This window comes from Solanum dulcamara, chromosome 9 (assembly GCF_947179165.1).
Source record: "Solanum dulcamara chromosome 9, daSolDulc1.2, whole genome shotgun sequence".
Taxonomy (NCBI): Eukaryota; Viridiplantae; Streptophyta; class Magnoliopsida; order Solanales; family Solanaceae; genus Solanum; species Solanum dulcamara.
Window position 1 is genome coordinate 66523100 of NC_077245.1, and position 12823 is coordinate 66535922.

Below are 12823 nucleotides of genomic sequence, written 5' to 3' on the forward strand. Positions count from 1 at the left end.
ATGCTCTCGGGCTTCTTAGCCAATGACTTGGCCTGCCCATCACTCCTCACACCCTCTGCATTCTTTACAAATCAGTGACTACGTTGGAACTCCTACCTGACGAAGTCATATGAACTAACAACACTTGCAATTCCGGTTTCAACCCCTTCACAAACAACCGGATCCTCTCTTCTTCTGTAGTTACCAGCTGGGTAGCATACTTGGACAACACATGAAATTTCGCCTCATAACCAGCCACTCACATACCTCCCCGCTCCAGTTCCATGAACTCGTCCTTCTTGCGGTCCCTCAAGGTACAGGGAATATAGTTTTTCAGGAACAGAGCATGAAACTGAACCCAAGTAAGTGAGGGTAACACTGGCGAGCGACACTCTACATACGCCCTCCACCATTGCTTGGCCTTACCCTGCAACTGAAAAGTCACAAACTTCACCCCCTACTGATGTACTATACCCAACTTATGCATCTTCTCGTAGCAGTCAAGAATGAACTCATAAGCATCCTCATTCTCGATACCATGGAAGCTTGGAGGCTTGAGCTAGAAATGTGGGTGAGCATGTCGTGCTTAGTGCCAGTCATAACAGGACCTATAAGTGGTGTAAAGAAGGCATCAGTGCCTGCCACCTCATCTACCAGCGAAGCCGTAACAGCAAAAAGACGAGCAATTGGGGCTGGTGCTGCATGCATGGTGGGAATGGCTCCAGTGCCAGCTAACCCACTCAAAAAGGCCCATGATCTGCTACGCTAGTATGGGGTCTAGAGGGGAAAGATCGGAGCCCCAGCTTGGTGTCTTCCTCCTCTACAACAACTCCTTCCTCTTCCCCAACCTCTAGGTTCTCCTCTAACTCATTTTGGGAAGCAGGAGGGGCCTCAGCTACTAGCACCTCTTCAACTGGAACCTCCATCCTGGCGGGTGCTGCTCTCCCTCTACCTCTACCCCGCCCTCGAAAGGCTGGCTCCTCATCTGGCTCAACTAGAGCTATGGGCCTAACAGCATTATAGCGAGTATTAACCATCTGCGGACAAGAGAGTGAAAGAAGTTAAATACCAATTTGGATCACCAGATACCAATGAAATCAATTTATAGCACGAAAGAAAGAAGATAGAGAAACTTTTCCTAAAATCCTATAGCCTCTCGAAGAAAAGTACAGACCTCTCCGTACCGTTTTGTAAGACTCTAAAAGACTCATTTTGGTACGATGAGATCAACGAACCTAGAGCTCTGATATCAACTTTATCACGACTCCGACCCGCCATGACTAGCACCCATACTAACCCTCCAGTAGGAAAATCATTTTCAGCAGCCCAATAATTACCAAACACAGTAAATAAACAAGATAAGTATGCGAAAGCAATCTTAATTAAGATATAAGTTTGAGTCCCCATAAAATCATGAAAGTATAGTCAACAACTTAAACATGTGGAAAATATCCTAGCAATTGAAAGTCATTCGTACCAAAATTCTAAAGAACTAGCAAGTCTAGAAAAGGAGTACAATTCCCATAAGAAAGTCATTAAGGAATTAACCAATACTTGAACTCTAAATCTCGAAAGAAGGACTAGAAATAGTAAAGAGTCCACGACATCCTGAATGAATTAGCTCACCCTTGAACTCGAACAACTTAGCACTCTTCTAAGCTAGGTTTCTCCGCAGTCGGCTGAATATGCCCTGTACTCAACAAAAATAAAACAAGTGTAGTATTAGTACACAAATCAACAGTGTACTGGTAGGATCACATAGTTAGCCAGTAAGTGAGTCATGGACAAGTAAACTCAACATAATAAGTACATATATACATAATAACTTAACAATTTTCATTTCAAATAATACTCAGCAAGATCACTGTTCAACAACCTCAATATCATGATACTTCACATAAAGGTCCTCTCATGGGACCTGCATACACTTAATTTGTGTCAAAACGTGACACTCGATCCAATATTTATGTTGAAATATGACACTCGATCCAACTGTGTGTCAGAACGTTACACCCGATCCAATTGTATGTCAAAACGTGACACCCAATCCAAACATACAAAGCAACTACAATTACATTCAGTAGTCAACATTATGCCACTAATAACAGGTTCATTAGAAATCAGGCCAGTAAGTGATTATTTCACATAATTTCTAGCATGCTTCCCTATTCATATACACATATGCATACCATGAAGTAATTTAGCAAGTACATGAAACCCATACAGGAAAAAAAATCATTACCTACCTCGAATTCGAGCTTCAACCACTCTAAGATACAAGAGTTTTCCCTTTCTGAGTTTGTTTTGCTTATTCTTGGTCTAAAATGAGTCACATATACACAAATGATCAATACAATGACCCAATTCAAATGAATTATAACATAATTCTCCTCCTAGACCAAAACGCATAATCCTAACCCCACCCTAGGGCTATTTTCCATCATTAGTTTCAGTCCAAAACCCTCCCCGAATGATTACCCACATAGTTTCTAGGTTCTATGAATCAAATTACCAAGTAAGAGAGTTATTTACTTACCTTAGACACAAAATATGGTGAAAATCAGCAAGAATTTGCCCTAGGTTGCTTCTGGACTCTTAAGAACGAAGTGAGAGTCAAAATAACCGTTCTGTTTTTTTTCCATGTTTAAGTCGTGACTACTCCGCTCTAGATGGACCGTCTCGCTCTAGCAGTCCCGCTTTGGCGAGTTGCAAGAAAACAGAGAGTTTGAAACTTGAGCTCCAAACTCCCATTTTACAAAACACCCCCTCTCCACGACATCTTAAATTATACCCTTCATGACAAGTCCAATTCCGGAAGTTTTACTTGCCCGAATGCGATTTTGCGAAGTCGTAAATGCTCCGTATCGTCTTGGATATTAGATAATTAACTCATATTACAGATTCGATTCTCCACCTATCAGAGGGTTACCCTAGACCTCACCGGACTCAGAACATCCAAGTCTAGCCCAGGCTAAATTTTTTCAAAGTTACTACCCAAAATTTTCTGGCCAAATTCCTTCTCCATTGGCCTATTCCTAACGACTGGAACAGGTCGTTACAATAAAAAATCCAACTATATTTGAGTTGATTTGGTGTTAACTATACAAAGTCAATCCGAGACCAAACCAACCCGACATTATACATATAATTTTTTAAACTTATTTTATACATAAAAGTATTTACTTTGATATAATTTATAAATATTTCTTATACTTTTTCATAGTCTTTTTTTTAATCTTTTAACATATTATTTCAAGTTTGACTTGAAATTTTTAATTCCAATAAATGTTTTTTTGGAACTCCAAGATAATTCGTAGCTGCTACAACTTCTGCCACAGTCTCTACCCTTCGGGTGAGCACTTTGTGCCCACTAGGTAACCCCCCACAGTGTAATATCTTGCAAACTACACATTGGGATGTAAACCACATTGGAGATGTAAACCACACTAGGCAAACCCTATGCGATAGGTTCGACTCAAAAGGCATTGAGGAGGGATCGATCCCACGGATGACCACCCTCCAAACCAACTAAGCCATCTCGAAGGACTCCAATAAATGTTATAGTCCATAGATATTAGTAACTTTAATAAAGCTCAAATCGAAATCAAATCAATACTAATGCTAACAAAAAAGAAAATCAATTCGACACTAAAAATGAAAATAATATTGAATATTTGTTCTTTAGTTTTACATTGGTTTAGAAAATCATATAAAATACATAACCTAATTTTAGTTTTTCTTTAATGTTTAGTTTGTAATTAATACTTATTACACTTATTTAAATATGATTTAGTACTTTTTAAATTATGATCAATTTTATTTTGATTAATTGATTTGAAATATTTATTTTGTGCGATTTCATTATTATTTTTTGTGAATATTTTAGTGTCGTCACTCATATCATATTTTGTGTTATTTTCTTAAGAAACACCTTAGATAGTTATATTTTGATAGGACTAAAGAAATATTTGAAGCACAAGTTAATTATATATATTTGTATCAATGAAAACAAATCTGAGGTTGAAAAATCAGAATTTTATTGATTTGATTTGGTTTGATTTATAGATTTAAAAACCCGGCACATATGATTTGATTTAGTATTTGAAAAATCTGAACAACCCGATTCATGTACACCCCTAACACATGCATTTTATTTCTATATCATGAAAATTAAATAGAAAGACTATTTTCAAAATACCATTGACTCAAGTGCAATAAATTCAAGTTGAAGGAAGAAGAAAGAAGAAAACACAACTAATAAGGAAAGCAGTGCAACTCCTTCGAGAGAGAAACACTAGCAACAACAAAATAGGGTGATAATTGAACCATAATAAACAACAGATGATGATAGATATCAAAAGTAAGACCTAAAAGCATACAATTAATACCTAAACCTGTCAAAAAGCAAGACACTACTCTATTACTTACTAACCTTCTACCTTAATCAACGGCCTCCATACCCTTCTATCTAAAGTCATGTAGTCTCTAATATGAAGTTGCTACATGTCCTATTTAATCATTCTCCACAATTCTTTTTTGACTTACCTCTACCTTTTCTCATACCCACGATATCCAACCTTTCGCACCTCCTCACTATGTATTTGTCGGTCACCTTTTAACATGTCCAAATCATTTCAACCTCGCTTTCCTCAGTTGTCCACCACGGAGGTCACTTCCACCTTACTCATGATATTTTCATTCCTAATCTTATCTCGTCTAGTGTGCTCACCCATCTATCTCAATATTTTTCATTTTCGCAACTTGCATTATTAAATAATTATAGGGTTATGCCTACTATTGTAAAAAGTAATTGATGTATGGTTTTTAAATAGTAATAATATTTTAATTTAATTGATTCTTTTAAAAAAAAAAAAACTAAACACACATTTTATAATGTAAAATTTATTTCCACTAATACACCTCAAATTAGCAAATCCAAACAGCTCAAAGGTCAAGCAGTACTCTTTCTCTCCTCCGGCAAATTCCTCCGGCGAAATCAAACTGTTAGTACTCTTTCTTCTCTCTCTACAGTTTCTTCTTTACTAGCTCTGTCAAGAGAAAAACCTTTGTTCCTTTCTGCAATTAACTTTAATGGTAGAATCCCTTAGAATGTTCTTTTTATGTGTACTCCTTAGTTCTTCAATTTTATACATATAACCTCAAATTTCAATTTTTGTATTATTCAAATGTATTTAGTAATGAAAATAGAAGATTTCTTGATACGTTCATTCAAAAAAGGTTCAAAAATTAGATTGCTTTATACATTAAAGTATCACTGAACTTGTAACTATGCTGCAGTCTCTCCATAGAAGATATATTCCTGGATTCTATATTTTTTTTTTAATTTTATAGTGGTTTGTAGGTGATAAGTCATGGTTCCTGTTTTTTTGATTGATCAATAGTTGTTCCTTTTATTTTTCTAATGACACCTTATATAAGTTATTAGTTTATTTTTTTTTCAAATTGGGGGAAGGGGAAGGGAAAGGGGAAGAGGAAGGGGAAATTGGGGACGGGATTAAAAAGTGGGAATCGAGTCCTCACCAACAAGGTGAAAGTTCAGGTAGCTTAATCAACTGAGAAGATTCTCTTTTTGTTATCAGTTTCATTAAGAATAAACTGACGTGTTTAAGGGGTGTTTGTATGAGGAGGTTTGACAGGAGGGTCACCCTTGGGTGTATTTAAGCTTTAACAAAAAGCTGTACCTTTTGTGTGTAGGCACGATTTAACTAAACTTTTGGAAAACTGTCTGATTTATTTCCCATATTGATTTCCTTTACTCTTGTTCATTCTTGATTGTATCTTTGAATGATTGGAGATCCAAAATAATGATAGGGAGGGGGCTAGGGTACGATTCGAGGTTTTCAGTGGGCTTGTGAGGGTAACTGGGGCTTCTATGGTTTGGGTGGTCGAATAGGCAGAACAGGCGTTAGGTGGAAGTGATACTTGTGATGTTGTTGCTAGGGTTGAGAAAGTACATGAGGTGCCTTGAAGCAGGAAAAGGGCATACCAAAGGTGGTAGGGTTTATGGGAGGTGGCAAAGGTGAAACAATTTGCTCATGTCTCTGGGGGGGGGGGGGGGGGAAGAAAATTGGGTATTCTTCTGTTTTTCTTTGTTTTTAATATTTTGCAAGTGTTCGGAGATAAATCTACACACCCCCTCAACCTTACTAATTTCTCTGTGGACATTGGTCCAGAATAGCTAGCAGAATTTTTGTCCCTCAACAGGTAGAAGCAAAAATGATTAAGGCTTAAGATGATAGAACTAGTACAAGTTAATAGTTAGAAATTGTAGTGTAGGAACTACAATAAAGGTTACCTTTAATTGTCGAAGGATATCTACAGCCATTTACTTTCTGATAATAAAATCAACAAAAAAAACAAAAACAAAAGATACATACACACATGTTATTGGATTAGGGAAGGCATTTGTTTGTTTTTCTGAAGAATTGGCTTGTGAGCCAAATGCTGGCTGGATATCTCAATGCAGGAGTTGCTTTGGGGACACCACAATAGGTTCTAGCAAAAGAGAGCGAAAATCAACTTGCAATCAACTTCCCATAGCCTGTTGCCACAGAAGCTTACCAGTCATTATAGAGACAGAGATAGGTACTAGGAGCTTGATCACCTCAATACTTGTAGCATAGGTCCTTTTTTTAATAGGTTTGCATAGCTCCTTGTCCTTGTAGCTGCAGGGACTGAATTCATTATAATTACTACGTTTTCTTTCTCTTTTTTGTAGTTAGTAGTAATTTTATTCTATTATATCTGAGTTCTTACTCTGAAATCATCCTCTCTTTGGTCTTTATGTTACTTTTGCAGCCAGCATTGATGAGTTTGATGACTGATGAGATACACCAATGCCGAGAACTGGTTCTCAATAATTTTTTCCCACTTCTTTGAATCACATATTGGAAACCAGTGTGGTGTTGAACTTTGGGTGGATTGCTTATCTTTCTTTTTCCATGGCCAACCTGGTTCGCGCAAATGTGGACAATGAAATGGTCAAAGCTGTTGCTGCAGTTGTCCTCAAGGGGCACTGGGACAATCTTTTGAAGCCTAAGATCGGTTCATTTGTGACTTCCACCACTATTAGTCAAGCTCTTCTTCATATATCGCAATATTATTTCTCCCTCTCATGGTCATTCTTTCGGTGGGCTGAATCAGTTCCCAATTACAAGCATTCGTTGCAATCCTCTTGGACTATGATTTACATTCTCACCAAACAAAAACACTTCAAAACTGCACAAGACATGCTTCAAAAGGTGGCGGTAAAAGACTTTTTATCATCACCGACTGTTCTAAATGCACTTGTGAGTTCCAATCTGAATAATGATGTGAACTCACATCTTTTAAGTTGGTTGGTGATATTCTATGCTAATTCAAAACTACTCCATGATGCAATTCAAGTTTTTGAGCATATGAGGGTTTCTAAGCTGATGCCCCATACGCATGCTTGTACTACCCTTCTGAATTCATTGGTCAAGGATGGGTTGACTGATACTTTGTGGAAAATTTACAAAAAGATGCAAAAAATAGGGGTGGTTCCGAATATATATATCTATAACGTGGTTATGCATGCCTGCTGTAAGTCTGGTGATGTAGAGCGGGCTGAAGATTTATTGAGAGAAATGGAGTTTAAAGCTACATTCCCTGACCTTTACACTTATAACACATTGATATCTTTGTACTGCAAGAAAGGCATGCATTATGAAGCTTTGTGCGTGCAGGATAGGATGGAAAGAGCACGAGTATGTCCTGATATTGTAACCTATAATTCTTTAATTTACAGTTACTGCAGGGAAGGGAGGATGAGGGAGGCTATGAGGCTTTTCAAGGAAATTAAAGATGCTACCACTAACCTGGTTACTTACACTACATTGATAGATGGATATTGCAGAGCCAACAACGTTACTGAAGCTTTAAGATTGAGAGACGCAATGGAGGCAAAGGGTTTGTATCCTGGGATTGTTACTTACAACTCAATTCTTCGGAAATTGTGTGAACAAGGCCAGACGAAGGATGCAAATATACTATTAAATGAAATGAATGAGAAGAAAGTCGTGCCTGATAATGTGACTTGCAACACTTTGATTAATGGTTACTGCAAGATCGGGGATATGAAATCTGCTCTTAAGGTGAAAAATAAGATGTTGGAAGGTGGACTAAAACCTGACCGCTTCACTTACAATGCGATGATTCATGGATTTTGTAAGGTAAAGGATACAGATGGGGCCAAAGAAGTATTATTTGACATGGTTAGGAGTGGACTTTCTCCCAGTTACTGCTCATATTCGTGGCTTGTGGATGCTTACTGCCACCTGAATAATGAGGTAGCAGTTGTATCATTGCCAGATGAGTTTACGAGAAGAGGTTATCTTGTTGATGTTTCCTTTTATAGGGCAATCATAAGGAGGTTGTGCAAGAGAGGTAAAATTGATGGTGCTGAAAAAGTTTTCCATATTATGCAAACAAAGGGAATGCTTGGAGATAGTCTAATATATGCTACTCTTTCATATGCTTACTTTAAGGCAGGGAAGGTTGATACTGCGTCATATTTGTTAGAGGACATGTACAAAAGAAGGCTAATGATAACCCTTAAAATGTACAAAAGTTTTAATGCTTCTTACTCTGATGAGAATGCCCTTTTATATATGTTTTGGAGTAACGTGGTGCAAAGAGGTCTGATATCCAGAACTGTTTGCGATGACATCCAGCAATTGAAGATACTATATTAGGAACAAATTGGCTTCTGAAGCCTTTCTTTCTTGATACATGGATATCATAGCTGAAGTAGTGTGCTATAAGCATGAGCAGTCTCTGCTAATAGATGTGATTCTGTTGCTGTGCCCTCACAAACTCTCTCTGGAGACATGAAGCAAGGACAACACTGTCAACTTTGCCCTCTGACTATGAAGACGTGATTCCAGGCTCGAATTATTTGGAGAGAAGTCTGGATATTTCTTGGTTTGTGTGCATCCATCTTCTGTCCCCTGTTTCATGGAGTTGATTAAAATCTTATGCACACACTAGTCCTTCCAATGGAAGGTTGTTATCATGCTACATAAGTCTTATAGCTTCTAACTGTGAAGAGCCTGAACGTCACATCATTTTCCTCACCAAATGCTGCAGCAATGAGCTGAATGAAACCTTGGATATTAAAGGCTCATTTGCTATCAAAGTCATAATTCCAATTTTTACATGAAAAGCTGTAATATGTTTGTCATTTTCTTTACACTTGATGTCCCTCAAGAGGGCATTACAATGTACAATATCATCAGGAGGAGATTGGCTGTTGTATAAAGGTGGTTGAGCCAACTTGCCACTGTGCTTCTTTCTGCTGGGAATCCTGGAATATATCATATTTCAGATATATAAGGAAGAGATTGGCTGTAGTTCAATTGGACCTTTCACATGCTTTTCATGCTTGGACCTTGAAGGTAGCAACTAATACTTATATGAAATACATTGTTCGCAAAATGTGGAAGGGCCTTTGATTCAGAAAAGGTGTCCTTCATGCTGATACTGTATGTCGAATTCTTTGCTGCTTGATATGCTTTTAATGGATGCAACATGGAGATAGTCGAACTTTTTCGAGACACAGAAGGAAAAGATATGGTTCCTGATAAGTCACATTGTGTGGTCTTTTGTCTGCATGCTCCCATGCTAGCTTAACTGATCTTGGAATCTCGCTTAGGCCACCACAAAGTAAGCCATCACTCCTTTGTCTGAATAATATGCTTTGCATGGTTGGCTGACCTTTTCCCTTTCTTGTCTTGGGAGAGCAGGTTAATTAAGATGAGCACTCCTTTTAACAATGAAATGCAATAAAAAGACACTGCAAAATTATGGGGTGGCGTTACTCAGGCTTGTTGAATGTGTAATAACTCAAAATCTGCTGGACACGCTAGCACTCAAGGGTGTGGCACAACGGCCAATGAGGTGGGTTAAAATTGTGGGAGATCAAGGGTCAAATTTGAACGGAAAAAAAATAATCTTAAGGTGATTTCTTCCTATTAGCCTCAAGTCGTTACTCGGTGCAGTGATTGAGGTGTGTTGAAGTTGGTTCAGATGTCACCTTTATAAAAATAAAAGAAGTTCTGGGATCTACTGTCTCTAACAATAGTGAATATGACTCATGACTGGCATGAATCTATTTGTCTTAACTTGGCTAATTGAGCCATCGGCATAAACATGAAAAAACATGCATTCGTGAAATTATTTTCTTATTCATCCATCTTAATAATGCATGGTAGGTGACTGTTCTTGAAATAATATTGTGACAACAACTTATGATACAACTTAAATGTCACTTTGCACTTCAAAATTATTTGATAAACTTTCATGATAGGTTTAGCATGAAAGAGAACAATTTTGTCAGTAATTTTAAAAATAAAAGTATATATCACAAAATAGGGAAGTAAGCAATAGAAGAACACTTTGATTAGTGTCTGCAGTTATAGTTATAAGACCTGAAATAAAATAAAACAAAAACAGTAAAATATACTATCTTAGCATATTCACTAAATCACGAACTAACTCCTAAATAATAGAAAAATGACTAGCAACTAGTTGACTGTCTTATTCAAAATTAAAGTAGTGAGTATTTTTTTTATTGCAGTTCAAAAGTAAATTTACAGCACTTCTCCTTGCTTTGAAAACTGTAAACTTCAATTTTGTTTTGAGAAGCTCGAATTTGCATACTGATAAAGGCTTAGTGAGTATGTTAGTTAATCGTTCTTTCATCTTGCAGTAGACAAAAGTTAATATCTCCATCATTTTTCACTTCTCTCAGGAAGAAAAATTTGATATTTGAATGCTTAATTTTTTTCGTGTATTTCGATTGCGAGAAATAGTTAATGTTATTGGTTGTCCACAAACACTTCAATGATTCTTGTCAATTTCATGTGCAGATCAATCAAAAAAATAAATTCAGCCACAATGTTTGATTTGCTTTAGGCCAGTAGTCTTTACGAATGTGATAGCTGAGAATTGTGATTCTTCGCTCGATCAATTCTTGCCATTACGCTTCAGCTTTAGCATCTGCCGAGTACATTGAGGTTCTTTCTCAGGACGTAAGGAATAGCACGCACAAAACAGTCTGAAAAGAGAAAGACAGAATTTCAACACAAAAATCGGTGGATGAGCGGTAACGGCCGGAGAAGGGGGCAAGTACATCCTTTTGTTCTCATTTAGAGCCCGTTTGGATGGGCTTAAAAAAAGTAACTTTTATGTATGAAGTGCTTTTAGAACTTTGAAGTACTGAAAATTATTTTTATAAATAAGCAGTTGAATGTTTGGATAAAAGTGCTTAAATGAGGAAAATGATGTGAATTTTAGAATAAAAAGAATAAAAAGGGTAGTTTGGGAATTTAGTTAAAATATAAGGGATATAAAAGTAATTTCAATGGTCAAAGAAAATGACTTTAAGCACTTAGAAAAAAAAAAGTTAGGAATCCTAACTTTTCATTTTTGACTGACTTTAAGAACTTTATGGCTTAAAGTTAGCATTAGGCAAAACACGTCCAAAAACTAAAAAGGGGCTTTAAGTTGGTTTTGACCAACTCAAAGCTCATCCAAACGGGGTCTTAATGGAAATTGTTTCCATCTCTATCTATTAATAAAGACGCTTTATCTAATGAAGCAGGAAGAAGACTAGGAAAGCAATCGAACAGACAAGGCTCTGTAATAGAAGAGCTTTGTCTCCAGAGAAGGCACGAGGGTTTTCTAAAAGTCCTCCTCTCATTACTTATGGATAAAGCTCTTAAGCGGCCTTTGGTGGTCTTACTGGCGCATACCACTGTGGGGTCTTTGATTGGGGTGAAGTCGTAACAAGGTGCCGTTAAGGAAGCTTGATTGAACTCGGCATAGTTAGAGATTAGAGGAGATAACCTTTCTTTCTATTGCTTGAATGGAATTAGTTGACAAAAAGTTGCGTCGTTGCACGCTCGACCGCTCCCCCATCCCACCTAGCCCATTCTAGCGGGGACCAAACAAAAGTAGGTCAGAGGGTGGAATAAAGAGGGGTAAGGGGGAGGGTAACTTCCACCACATCAAGTTGACACTCTACCGTTGAGTTATATTCCTTCTCTGCGCTCGAGTGAAAGTTCAATGAATCCTAGATAGGGTGAAGGGTTTTATAATATTTAACTGAAGGTAAGACTTCACTAGTGATATCATTGCAGCTGCCACAAGCTTAACTTTGATAGTAGATTGAGTCATAATATCCCTTTTTTTTGCAATTTCATAAGAAAATTTCTGAACCAAGACTAAAATGATACCCTGAAGTACTCTTCGAATCATTCATAAAATCACTGTCAAAATACCCAAAAACCTTTTCAGATCGATTTTTTTTTAAAACTTGACTCCATAGGTGATGATTCCTTTGATGTATCACACAATTGTTTTTGATTGCTTGCAAATGTACTTCATTGGGAAAATGCATGTACCTTCATATAATAGTTACAACATAAATATTGCAGGTCTTGTTGTAAGATACATCAAATACCCAATGAAAATTCTGAAGTATATTTGCTCTATTTTTGGCTCAATTATCTTTGCTTATTTTTTCTTTTTGGTTCATGAGAGTATTCATCTCTTTGCAATTTTTCATTTTTCATTTTTTGAAAATTTCTTTTGCGTACTTTTTCTAGAAAATGAAAAACTCATCTTTTTCTTGTGTAATCTTCATTTCAAGAAAATAATACATTTTAAAAGATTGCATCATATTTTACTTGAACTCATCAATTATTCTTGCACTGCTCTCTCTGATTAAAAGGTCATTCAAATAAAGAGAAACAACAAGAATCTCGTTCTTATAACGTTTAGCATACAATGTGAATTTTGA

General features: G+C 36.9%; 1 protein-coding gene across 4 annotated transcripts; it reads left to right on the forward strand.

Annotated features, from left to right (window-relative positions):
• The first annotated feature begins 4898 nt into the window (after positions 1-4898).
• LOC129904282 (pentatricopeptide repeat-containing protein At5g38730) lies at positions 4899-11270 on the forward strand. Of its 4 annotated transcripts, none has more exons than XM_055979825.1 (4): positions 6480-6585; positions 6799-9684; positions 9765-9978; positions 10890-11270. In XM_055979825.1, exon 2 carries the CDS (start codon positions 6942-6944, stop codon positions 8712-8714), a length of 1773 nt encoding a protein of 590 aa, XP_055835800.1. In that variant the 5' UTR covers positions 6480-6585; positions 6799-6941; the 3' UTR covers positions 8715-9684; positions 9765-9978; positions 10890-11270. The 4 variants fall into 4 exon arrangements, with proteins under 4 accessions (XP_055835798.1, XP_055835800.1, XP_055835799.1 ...); XM_055979824.1 differs by having other exon boundaries at positions 9765-9918; XM_055979823.1 differs by lacking the exons at positions 6480-6585; positions 10890-11270 and adding an exon at positions 4899-4982 and having other exon boundaries at positions 9765-10207.
• The last annotated feature ends 1553 nt before the right edge of the window (positions 11271-12823 follow it).